A 13,069-nucleotide genomic window follows, 5' to 3' on the forward strand; every position below is an offset into this window, starting at 1 on the left:
CATTCCTTTTTCTCCACATCTTCTCCAGCATTTATTATTATTTGTGTTCTTGATGACTGATATTCTGGCTGGTATGAGATGAAATCTCAGTGTAGTTTTGATTTGCATTTCCCTAATTGCTAATGATGTTGAACAACTTTTCATATATTTGTTCATCTGTATTTTTTCTTTTGAGAATTGTCTAATTCCTTTGCCCATTTATTAATTGGGTTATCTGATTTTTTAGCATAAAGGTTTTTTTAATTGTTTATATATTCTAGATATTAATCCTCTGTCAGAAGACTAGCCAGCAAAAATTTTCTCCCATTCTGTAGTTACTCTCTTCACATTCCTAATTGTTTCCTTTGCTGTGCAGAAGCACTTTAATTTGATGCCATCCTATTTATTAACTCTTGGCATTATTTCCTGAACATGAGGTGCCCTATTGAGAAAGTCATTGCCTGTGTCTACCTGCTGGAGTGTTGACCCTAAATTTTTTAAGAGTTGCATAATATCTGGTGTATTCCTAGGTCTTTTATCCATTTGAATTGATTTTTATTTGGGGTGAGGTACTGTTATTCCAGTACTTTCCTTTTTTTTTTTTTTTTTGTACAAGGGATTGAACCCAGGGGCACGTAACAACTAAGACACATCCCAGCCCTTTCTTATTTTTTTATTTAGAGACAGGGTCTTGCTAAGTTGCTTAGGCCTAGCTAAGTTACTGAGGCTGGCCTTGAACTTGCGATCCTCCTGCCTCAGCTTCCCAAGACACTGGGATTACAGGTGTGCACCACTGCACCCAGCTCCAATACATTTTTTTAAAAGATGTCTTTTCTCCAATGTATGTTGTTGGCACCTTTTTCAAGTATTAGATGACTGTAGATGTGGGTTGTCTCTGTGTTTTCTATCCTTTTTTAAATTTTTTAATTTGTTCTAATTAGTTACACATGAGAATAGAATGAACTTTGATACATCATATATAATGGAGTATAGTTTCTCATTCTTCTGGTTGTTCATAATGTGTGTTTCTATTCTGTACCATTGATCTATGTGCCTGTTTTTATGCCAACACCATGCAGTTTTTGTTACCAAAGCTCATGTACTGTGAAGTCAGGTGTTGTGATGACTACAACATTGCTTTCTTGGCTTAGAATTGCTTTAGCTATTTTGGGTCTTTTATTCTTCTAAATGAATTTTAGGACTGTTTCAAAATTCATAATTAGAACTGTTTTGACAGATATATAATATATTTTATATATTTGTATGTTAAATATACATTTATATATTAAATATATTTTATTATATATATATATATATATATATATATATATGGTGTTTTAATGTTTCATCTGAAATCTATGGTAACTTGTTGACTATGGTAACAAGAAACCAAAGTGGTTTCATAATTTGTATGTAATTTGAAACATTATTTGCACACCAAGCATTGGGGTCCCCACAACCATAGTCCCAACTGAAAGAACGATCAAGGCTTGCCGATGGAGAAAAATGCCTGTTTATTTATTTTTTTTATTTTTTTTAAAGAGAGAGAGAGTCGAGAGAGAGAGAGAGAGAGAGAGAGAGAGAGAACTTTAGTATTTATTTATTTATTTATTTATTTATTTATTTTTTAGTTATCGGCAGACACAACATCTTTGTTTGTATGTGGTGCTGAGGATCAAACCCGGGCCACACGCATGCCAGGCGAGCGCACTACCGCTTGAGCCACATCCCCAGCCCCAAAATGCCTGTTTATTGAGGAACAACTCTGCATATTTATAGAGCCCAGGGTGGTTTGACAGTTGGTATGGGGTGCTTTTTGATTGGTGGGTAAGGATCATGTGAGCCAGCAGGGCTCACCATTGGACAGCTCTTCTTAGGGGATGGGGAAGTTAGTCTTTGGAGCCAGGGCAACACCCAACACCAGCTATTTGGGAGGCTGAAGAGGGAGGATTGCTTGAGCCCAGGAATTCAAGCCAACCTGGGCAGCATAACAACATCCTGTCTCAAAAAAGAAAAAATCTAAAAGATTATTTCCTGGGCTGGGATTGTGGCTCAGCAGTAGAGCACTTGCCTGGCATGTACAAGGCCCTGGGTTTAATCTTCAGCACCACATAAAAATAAATAAATAAAATAAAGGTATTGTGTCCAACTACAACTAAAAAATAAATATTTTTTTTAAAAAAGATTATTTCCTTTATATTTGTAACTTCAACCTTCAATTATAAGGAGAGTTTCATTTTAAAATTACCTTCCTTATTAGTAGTAGGTTCATTCAACATTTATATAAAAACAGTGCCAAATCTGATGATGATGATGATGATGATGATTTTAATTTCCATTTCTGACCCTGTGAACATTTGCTTTGCAATGTTGCAGCAATTTCAACCAGAGGTTCTAAATATTTTGAAGAATTCTCAAAATTCCCTGTATGTTTTATTGCAAATTACACATGTATGATTTAAAATCAACTTTATAAAAGTATGGTTTACCTTTAACATTTTAATTGAACATGTGAATATGCATTGATAAATTGACTATACCAGTGCAATGTACCACCACAATCAAGATAGAATATCTTACATTACCCTGAAAAGCTCCCTGATGTTTCCTTATAGTCAATCCCCTCTCTCAACCTCAGACTCCAGGAAAACACATTTGATACTGCTCACTATAGATTAACATGGTACTGCAGTAAAAGACACATCAACTAATGAAAAGGATAGAAAGCCCAAACAAAACACCAAGGACTTATAATTCATTGATTTTTGACAAAGCTCCCAAGAACTTACGGGGGAAAGGACAGTCTCATCAATAAATGCTGCTGGAAAAGCTAAACCTTTATCTCACACCATATATTCAGAATCAACTCACAATAGATAAAGGACTCCAATGTAACACCCAGGACTGTAAAGAGAAAACATGGGGAAAAGATCCACAACACTGATCTGGGCAATGATTTTTTTTTTATAATACTCCCAAAGCACAGGCAACAAAAGCAAAAACAGACAAGAGAGTTTGCATCACAATAAAAAAAAATCTATACTGTAAAGAATTAGCAGAGTGAAGAAACAATCAATCCCCAGATTGGGAGAAAATATTTTCAAATTATGCTTCTAATAAGCAGATAATACCCAAAATATTAATAACTCCATAGCAAGAAAATAATAATCTGGGCCTTTTTTCAATATTTTTTTTAGTTTTGATGAACCTTTATTTTATTCATTTATTTATATGCAGTGTTGAGAATTGAACCCATGCCTCACACATCTCGTGAGGCAAGTGCTCCACCACTGAGCCACAACTCCAGCCCCTGGGCCATTTTAATTGGTTGGTTTTTTTGCTTATTGATGAGTTTTAAAATTTCTTTGTATAATTTTAATAACTGTTTCTTACCAGATATGTGTTTTGCAAATATTTTTCCTAGTCTGTGGCTTGTCTTCCCAACCTCTTAACATCTTTTTCACAGAACAGAACACTTATTTTTAATGATTTTTGACTGTTCTCAGTCATTTCTTGCATGGATCATGACTTTGGTGTTGTATCTAAAAGTCATCACCATACCCAAGGTCATCTAGGTTTTCTCCTATGCTGCCTGGTAAGAGTTTTATAGTTTTGCATTTTATATTTAGAACTATGATCCACTTTTATTTAATTTTGTGAAGGATGTGAGGTCTGTATATATGAATGGCCACTTGTTCTACCACCGTTTGTTAAAAACCCTATCATTGCTTCATTATATTGCCTTTGCTCCTTTATCAAAGATCAATTGACTGTTTATGTGAATCTATTTCTGGGCACTCTATTCCATTCCATTTGTCCATGTCTCTGTTCTTTCACCATTATCACACTTTGTTGATTACAAGCTTTATAACAAGTCTAGATATCAGAGTGTCGATTCTCTATTCTTCAGTATTACGTAGGCTATTCTGGATCTTATGCATCTCCATAATAAACCTTAAAATTAGTTTGTCAACATTGACAAGATTTCTTCCTGAAGTTCCACTGAAGCTATGGATCAAGTCAGGAATAACTGATATCTTGATAATATTGAACTTTTCTATCCATGAACATGGGATACTTCCTCTGTTTACTTACTTCTTCTTTACTTTCATTCTTCAGAATTTTGTAGTATTCCTCAATAGATATTATGTACATTTGGTTAGATTTATTTAAAAGGTATTTCATTTGTGGAAGTTCTAATATAAATTATATTGTTTTGCATTTCAAATTGTACTTGTTTATTGCTAGTCTGTAGGAAAGCAATTGTCTTTTGTCTATTAACCTTATATTCTACAACCTTGCTATAATCACTTCTTAGTTCTATTAGGGTTTTTGGGAGTTTTTATTTGTTTTTGTTAGTTCTGCTTAATTTTATATATACAAAATCATGTCATCTGTGAAAACTACAGTCTTATTTCTTCCTTCCCTGGGGAACATTCCAGATCCAAACTATAGCACTCATCCCCAGATGGTTCATGTCCATCTCACAATGCAAAATGCATTTATTCTATTCCCAGAGTCTTCAAGTTTTGACTGTTCTATTGTTGCTCAAAATTCCAAGCCCAAAGCCTCCTCTGAGACTGAAGACAAACTCAGCTGTGAGTTCCTTTAAAAGCCAAAAAGAAAGTGACATTCTTCCAGGGTACAATGGTGGGACAGACATAGGGTGAACATTCCCATTTCAAACGTGAGGAATGGTAAGAAGGGATTGGACCAAAATAAAATCAAAAATCAACAAGCCCAACATTAAATCTTCATGCTCCACATCTGCCCTCTGAGGCACACTGTGGAATTGGTACTAGAGTCCTGGACCAGAGGCCCAACTCTGGGGCTCCCAACAAATTGCACCTGGCCACTCACTATAAACTCTACATGGAAGAAGTAGTGGTGAAAAGCAAAAAGGAAACTTTATTTAGTGTAGCTATACCAGGAAGACAAGGGGAACTGCACACTTAGCTCCTTCTTTGAGAAAATGTCAATGACCTTAAGGTTTTACAGAAAGAGAAATGGGGGCAAGTGTTGGGGTTCTGTGTACCTGGAAGTTGCACAGCTGGAAAAGCAGGTAATCTTTGTCAAGCATGGTCCAGTCTGTCATTATGCCACAATGGTCCGGCAGTGCTGTTGCCTGCAGGGGATAATTTCCACTCATCACAAGATGCTTATCAATCAGACCCGTTATTCCTGGAATCCAATGACTCAAACAAAGCAAAGGGAACAGATGCAAAATGGAAGCAGAGATGCCAAGATTATTATCCTTTATCTTTTTAGCTACCCAATGGACATTTTCAGTCCTAAGTGAAGAGTCTGAGTCCTGTGCAGCAGGAGGTGGGCTCCCAAGGGTTTGGCAAGGCTTTTCCCAGTGATTTTTCTGGTTGCAGTCTACATGGCCACTGTCCTGGGCTGGCGTCCCTCTGCAGACATTCCACATCTGCATCTGTCTCCCTGATGTCTCCAGTGCAGCCTCAGCTTCACTCTCATGGCTCCACTCATCACCAAGTTAGGGATGTTTGCAGGGACTCCCACTCTGGGGCCCCCTGCGCCACCTCCCAGGCTTTCATTGAAATCTTGGTGGAAGCCTCCATGACTGTTGCATTCTGCACACCTGCAAAACTAGCATCTCATGGACTGCATGTCACCAAGCTCTGACACTAGTAGGAGCTGAACCTGGGTCCATTTGACCTACAGCCACAATGTCCTGTGAATTCGAGAAAATGAAGAAACAAAATCCCTCATTGATTTGGGGTGTGCAAAATGTACTGGGGCCCTTTTCTCAGAAGTCCTTGGCCTGAAAAGTCTTTGAAACAAATTTGCATTTCTACACCTTTGGGCTTTTGATGAGTGCAGTGGCCCTGCTGTTTTCCCCAAAGTGGCCTCCAGCATCCTTCTTATTGTCCCAGGGTAAAGCATTTTGCTCTTTATTGATTCTAGAAACCAAACCCTCCCCTCTTTGGCAATGCTTTTAAACATGCTCCTTCTCTGGCCAAATTATAAATTTTCCAAATCTGTCTGCTCTACTCCCTTCAGCTTTAAATTCTCTTATAAATTTGTCTAAAAGCAGCTAGAAATACTATAAGGTCCTTTCTTAGCATCAGAATGGCCATCTTAAGTGACAGCCATCATTTTAAGAAAAAAAGTTTCACTTTCCAATCCAAGGGCATTTCTGAGAAAGGTTGACCACTCCCTCATACAAACCCAACCCCTAACCACCCACATTAGGAGCCACCTGGCTCTGTTTTCCTGAGCCTGCCCCATAAAAGTCCCAGAACCCAAGCTGTTTTGCCTCTCTTTGCTATAGAGATGGCCTTTATTTGTCAGCTTTGACAAATAAACTCTCGTGTGTATCTCTGCCTGGTCTCTGTCTTTTATTTCTCACTTATCCATCTCTCATTCCTCATTTTCCCTTCAAATTCTCATGCTACTGTCTGAATATCTTGCTGATTTGAAATTTCCTCCAGCAGATAAATTTATCCATCAACATTAAACTCAGCCTCCTACAAAATCTCAGGGAATGAACAAAATGCATTCAAATTTTTTGCCATGATGTAGCAAGGATGGCCTCTAGTCTCCTCTTTAATCTGAAACCTCATCAGCATAGTCTTTATTGTCCGCATTCTTTTTTTTTTTTTTTGATGACAGTTACCTTTATTCACTCAATGCCTGAAAATGCATCTGCTTACAGACCCCAGAATAAAGATTGCCTCTGAGCATGTTTTTTGTTTTTGTTTTTTTAAAGCAGCATTAGAGACATCTGACTGCTCACACAGTAATCCCGAGAATCCTAGGTACAGTGATGGATACCATGGGAACAACAAGCTTTGAGAATTTACATCATGTAAAAATAGACACATGCAGCAGGGAGTGGGTGGGGTCCCCTGGCGAGGAGCCCAGGCAGCTGGCACAGCCCTGGGCCTTTCCTCCTCGCTGGTGCAGTTCTTGCTGGGTGACTCCAGGCACAAGGGTGCCTGTGACCTGATAAAGACTCTTAAGTTGTGAAACTGGTCTTTTGGTGACACTCCCCAAGAAGGGAAGGGAGACACCCCCACGCAGGCAGCCAGAAGAGCTAAGGGCTTGGATCTGGAGGGTATTTAACTAGGGATGGGAGGGTTGCTTCCCACTGGACATGCAAGTAGAGTGGGGGAACCCTAACGGGATTTGACAACTTCTAATTACATTTTAATTACACACTTAACCATGAAAAAGGTATCTGTGGCTTTAGGCCAAAAGGCAAAGGATCACCTCTGAGTGACAGTCCTGTTTGGCCACCACTCTGGTTTCTACTGTGTCCTAAGGGCAGTGGGCTTGCTGCGGTCACACTGCTGGTCACTTACAAAGCAGGCACCAGTCAGGTCTCAGAACAGGGACAACCCAAAATAGAAAAAAAAAATGCCCCTTTACATGCTTTAAGAAACTAGATCTAAGGTTTAGTTCAAGGCCCATTTCCTACTGAGCAGTGGTGACTTCCTGTGTTGACTAAGCAGAGAGGAGACCAGGGAACTTTCTGGCTGGGGGGGGGGGGGGAGGGGCGTGACTCTTGGCATGCTGCAGCTGGGAGATGGGAACATTGAGCCTTGTGCATCTGTGCTTTCTGCACAGCCCCCTTGGCCCTGTTCCGTGAAAGCAAAGGCATCTGGGGCCTGGGCACAGATGCCTTAGGGAGACTGCTCTAGCTGAGCAGAAACCCTTGTAGGACCTGGAGAGACGGGGAAACCTGAATGCCCTGCACGTTCCTACTGGGGAAAGAAGAGCATTAAAATAACTTGGAGGTCTATTTTATTGGCAACTTAGGATGCAAAGTATTTTATTTTTAAACACCTAAAATTTGAAGACAAGATGCCTAAGTTAAATAATGAGGTTCCCAAAGCTGAGTGTGCTCACTTGGAGCTCCATTTTTCTGCTTGAAATACAAAAACAACCCCTTAAGCTCCCAGGTGGAACACAAATGCCCCATGGCCTGTGTCTGGGTGAGCTCACGAGTCTCAGTTGGCGACATCCCTTTTTCTCCTTGGCAAGGGCTTGGAAAGCTGGACGCAGGGTCCTGGTCTACTTTGCCGACCCGCTCCCGAACGTCTCCTGGGAGGCGTACACCATGTACAGGAAGCCGTCCTCGTCCTTCTCCCTCTCATACACCTCCGACACGGGCGTGGACACGCTCACCTTCACCAAGAGGAAGAAGGCCGGGTTTGCGTTGAGGTGCAGGCGCCTCCTGATTATCTTGATGAGCTCGCTCATGTTGACGTGGTCGGGCACAAGGAACTTGGTCTTGTCCAGCACAGGCAGCTGCTTCTCACCCTTGTATCTTTCTATTATCACCGGGATCATGGTGGGATGCTGCTCACGGATGAGTCGCACGTCTTCTACTCTTTGTTGGAAGGTGCGGCACTGCTTGAAGGTCTTCTCCGACGGCATGATGCTGGAGGTCCCGGGCTCGGCGGCTGCGGGTCCGACTCTGGCGACGGCGACCCGCATTCTTATTAGTATTCTGTTCTGAGCTCTCACCAGAATTGCCCAGTGAGCTGTATTTATTACATTCTAGACTTTTTCTAGCCTGCTCCTCAAAATTTCCAAACTCTTCCTGCAACCAAAGGCTCTTCCACATCATTGGGAATATAACAATAGCAAAGATCATCCCAATTTCGGATACCAATGTTCTGTTAGCTTTCTGTTGCCATAGCAAATATCTAAGACAACCAACTTACAAAGAAAAAAAGAGTACATTTGCTTGAAAGTTTTAGAGATATCATAACAAACTGGTTGGTTCCATTGTTTGGGGGCTTGTGGTGAGATAACTCATTATGGCAGAGAAAAACTGTTCACCTCAGAGCTGGGTTGTGAAAGAAAAAGACACTAGAGTCCCACCATTCCCTTTAGGGTCATGCCCCAATGATCTCCCACTGGCATTGTTAAATGTTCCACCACTTCTCAATAATGCCAAACTGGGGTCAAGCCTTTGCTACATCGGCCTTTGGGAAACATTCCAGATTCAAACTCTAGATGCAGGACAGAGGCACATTTGTGTACGTGCTCTGCAGGTGGAGTTGGAGGACCAGCCTCACTTCCTTCCTGGAGCCTTAGACTCACAACAAACTTCTTTTGGATGCCAAGTGCCCAGGACAGCAGGATTCAGTGTGTCACCACGTGGGAATCCAAGGAGGTCTCCAAGAACAGAAGACCCCTCTACTCAAAAAGAAGCCGTTGCTGTATGGAAGTCTGAGGTGGTCTCCAGGAATGAAGGAGACCTCTGCTAGGGCCCTCCATGTCTAGGACCACATTCCAAAGAAGAATTGAAGGACACATCAGGCATAAGTCACACAGCAAGAGAGGTTTGCAAAGGAAGTTCCCAAGAGACCCAAGTGCTCAGAGGTTGTGGGAAGCCATCCTGACACGTGACTGGGCGACTCCCGTTAAGGGTCTGAGGCTTCTGGCTGTGTCGGAATTTTCCTGGCCCTTTCCTGATGAGAGAACCCGTCTGTGTGGGGGTGTGACTGACCACTGACCCCGGGGGCCCAATCACTGACCCTGACCTTGGAGTGCAGTCCCCCCTCAACCTTCATTGGATGGAATTATCCCCTGAATTTCTTGTTCCCCAATAAAAGGCTACTCCCTGGCGTGTTCACTCTCTCTCTCTCCTGCTAGCCCTGAGTAATCCTTGCTGCCCTGCTGGGCGGTTAGAGGTTGGAGCCAGAGAGGGGAGCCGTCTCGGACCTGGCAATAGAAATAAGGTAACTGAGTCTGTGTGTTTTATTTCGATCTCTTCTAACTAACTTTATGCCTAGAACCTCATTAATGAAACCATTGCGCAGGCCGCGTGGTAGAAGAGGTGGAGATTTTGGGAAGTGATTAGAGCACTGAACCTTGATACACATCTTGAAGGGCTGAACCTTGATTCACATCTTGAAAATCAGGATCAGGTTCTTGCTTCCCTGGAGTTGAAGATTAAACACCTGAGAAATGCTGAGTCAAGCTCAGAAAGTAAGTTTTCTTTAAGAAACAGAACAGAGAGAGACAGACAGGTAGAAACACAGACTCCTCTGGAGAGGAGGGGGCCCAGAGCTGGTGCTGGAGGGATTGGGGGTGTTCTGCCCCTTTTAGATTGTAGGTTTCCTTTCTTCTCATGCCCCCTCCTCCTCTTATCTTGCCTACATGACCAAAAGGTGGGAAAGGGCTGTCCAGGGGGTGCTCATTAGCAACACCTTGCACTGAAAGAAGCAATTCCCTGGAGGCAGAGGTAACCTTGGTAACAAGTTGTGAGGAGGGGGAAGTGCTCTGGAGGTATTAGCATTTTATTTCCTTTTGAATTAGCCCCCATCTTTCCAAACAATCATCCATTACCTACACTATCTGTTCTTTTGCCCATGATGTTTCTCAGCATCATCAGTGTATTAGTCCACTGATGGCTGAATGGACTACTGGGAGGTGGAACCCAGTTGGAGGAAGTAGGTCCCTGGGGTCATGCCCCAGAAGGCTTTGTCTTCTCTCTGGCCCCTTCCTCTCTTTTTCTGCTTCCATGATGTCATGAGCTGAGAGCTTTCCTCTACTGCACCCTTCCATAGCTGCCTTGGAGCCAATTGTGTACTGAATCCTCCGAAACTATGAGTCAAAATAAATCTTTCCTCCTCTAAGTTGTTTCTGTCAGATATTTTGGTCACAGTAATACAAAGCTGGTAAACACAATGACAACTTTTTTTTCTTTTAAGACTCCAAGGCATGTGAGTGCTTTTATTTAGATGGAAAATACCAGGTAAGTAGTTCAAGTGGAACCTAGATGGAAACTTCTAAAGTGTAAGTAGTAAACAGAGGCAGCTCAGCAAGCCAGCTCCTGGCTGTGGTGTCATTCATTCATCAAATATTTACTGAGTATCTGTGCTGTTCCTGTCACTGGGCTGGTCTATAAAAATGGACTGGGCACCGTTCCTCCAAGGACTCACAATCTAGAGGGAGCTACAGAATTCATGGAAATAAATACAGCATAAACTATATCATTTCCAACAGGGAAGTTATGTTCCAAATTGAATCATGTGCAATGAAAGTTTACTATAGCAAGTCCTTGAAGCTGTCACCAAGGAAAAACCTAAATAAACCCTATAGTTCCACTTTTTAAGTAAATTGTTTGTCGCACTAACTTAAAAATCACTAATTTTGGAGGTGACACAGCCAGGCAATACATTATCAGTCTCCCACTAGTTTGCAGTAGATCACTCCCTGGACATGTGGGTCACCATGCTGATGGCCGCCTAGGCCATGCCTCAGGCATTTGAAGTCCACTTTTGTTGAAAACACTGCCTCATCACTTGGACCTAAAGATGCCCCATGTTGACTGGAACAGGATGAAGGACTTGGCATCTCTGTCTTCACACCATGTCTGTCTCCTTTGTTGCCTTAACTTTTGGGTCAGATTCTACTTGGACCCATTAAATGTTTGAGAAAAGTTTTTTGTCCAGAACTATAATGCAGAATTAACTTGATCTAAACTTTCTTTCTCTCCACTCCCTTCCCCTCTTCATAGAAAAAGACACCTGCTACCATGACGAAAAACACAACAATGAAAGGAGTGAAAATAGGTAGCAACCAAGTTCCAGGAAACTCTCTGCCTGTTCCCAGAAAAGAAAAAAACTATTCCTGCTCTTTCTCAGCCCATCACTGTTCCTATCCTACATCTGTAGCCCTCAATCCCCTGGAGTGGAGAAACTGATTGTGAGCAAAGCTCCCTCTTCATTTTTAATCACTGAATAAAGTCTTCCTCCCTGCAGAAGACAGGATTGAACCCAGCAGGGGCTAATCATCAAGCCACATCCCCAGCCCTTTTACATTTTTATTTTGAGAGACAGAGTCTTGCCAAATTGTTTAGAGCCTTGCTAAGTTGCTGAGTCTGGACTTGAACTTGCAATTCAGCCTGCCTCAAAATCTGCCTCAGCCCCCCAAGTCATTAGGATTACAGGTGCACACCACCAGGCCAGGTTGAATAAGGCCTTTCCTTCCCCACAACACTCATCTCTCAGACATTGGTCTTTCCAAAGAATGAGCCTCCCAACCTGGAATCTTCATTCCCCTTCCCTGAATGCAGCATAATTAATTTTGTAGGTCAGAAGCACAGCTCAGGAGGCTGAGGCAAGAGGACCACAAGTTCAAGGCCAGCCTGGACAACTTAGTGAGGCCCTTTCTTGAAGGATATGGGAAAAATAACCCCCAGGGAGAAAGGGAGAACAATGGGTCCCAGGGAGAGAAGGAAAATAATGGGCTCTGGACTTTCACCATTTCCCAGCAACAACCGGCTCTGAAGCTCCTGACTTCCTGTTCTACACCTGTCTCCCTGATGCCCAACCAACAGGCTCTGCCTTGATTAAGTGTCTGTGATTAAGGCTGAGTACACATTCAGCCATGATGATTAAGTCTCACTTAATTCTACAGAAATCAGACCTCTATTGTAACCAGGTGCCATTTCCTCCTGAAAATGTGCCCCTCTGCTGGTTAATAATAAAGCAATGCTGGTCTGTTGAAGTCTGTCTCCATTTCTTTTGCTTTTGCTTTCATTTCTCAAGAAATAATAATAATAATTTTAAAAAGGGATGAGGGTGTGAGTCAGTGGCTAAGCACCCCCGAGTTCAATCCCTGGTACCAAAAGGAAGAGTCAGAGATGGAGAAGGAAAGGGCAAAGGTGACAAAGAAGCAGAGGCATATTCTCTCTCTCTCTCTCTCTCTCTCTCTCTCTCTCTCCCCCTACCCCTACCCCATCTCTCTCTTAAAGAGAGAAAAAATACAATTAAAAATTTGGATGAACCTCAAATGTCAGGAAAGGGACATGAAAACAATTCTTAAAATCAAACAGAAGTGGACAAAATAAAATAAAATGTGACAAATCACTGGAAATGGTCAATTAGCACTTTTGGGTCAAGGTCAGGAGCTGTGACTGGGATGTCCTGAGAGGTGGCTGTATGGACCCAAGTACAGAAACAACCCCCCAAACCCCTAGCGTGGCTGATCTGGTGGCTCAGGCTGCGGTGCTGCACAGCCGGGCTGCCCTGGCCCCTGGGAACCCGTCTTGTGTTTGGAACCAACACTGAGGCAGGCCTGGGGGAGGGGGCTGCTCTCTGTG

The 13,069-nt window shown here is 42.2% G+C and overlaps 1 protein-coding gene across 1 annotated transcript; it reads right to left on the bottom strand.

Moving 5' to 3' along the window:
• Positions 1-7,725: 7,725 nt before the first annotated feature.
• Positions 7,726-8,433, bottom strand: LOC124100308 (microtubule-associated proteins 1A/1B light chain 3B-like). The gene has a single exon (XM_046455817.2). The coding sequence runs from the start codon at positions 8,383-8,385 to the stop codon at positions 8,020-8,022; it is 366 nt and encodes a 121-aa protein (XP_046311773.1). The 5' UTR covers positions 8,386-8,433; the 3' UTR covers positions 7,726-8,019.
• Between the last annotated feature and the right edge of the window lie 4,636 nt (positions 8,434-13,069).

The sequence above is a fragment of the Marmota monax genome, unplaced genomic scaffold, assembly GCF_021218885.2.
Source record: "Marmota monax isolate L192 unplaced genomic scaffold, Marmota_monax_Labrador192_F-V1.1 WCK01_AAM20220418_F8-fsc00149, whole genome shotgun sequence".
Taxonomy (NCBI): Eukaryota; Metazoa; Chordata; class Mammalia; order Rodentia; family Sciuridae; genus Marmota; species Marmota monax.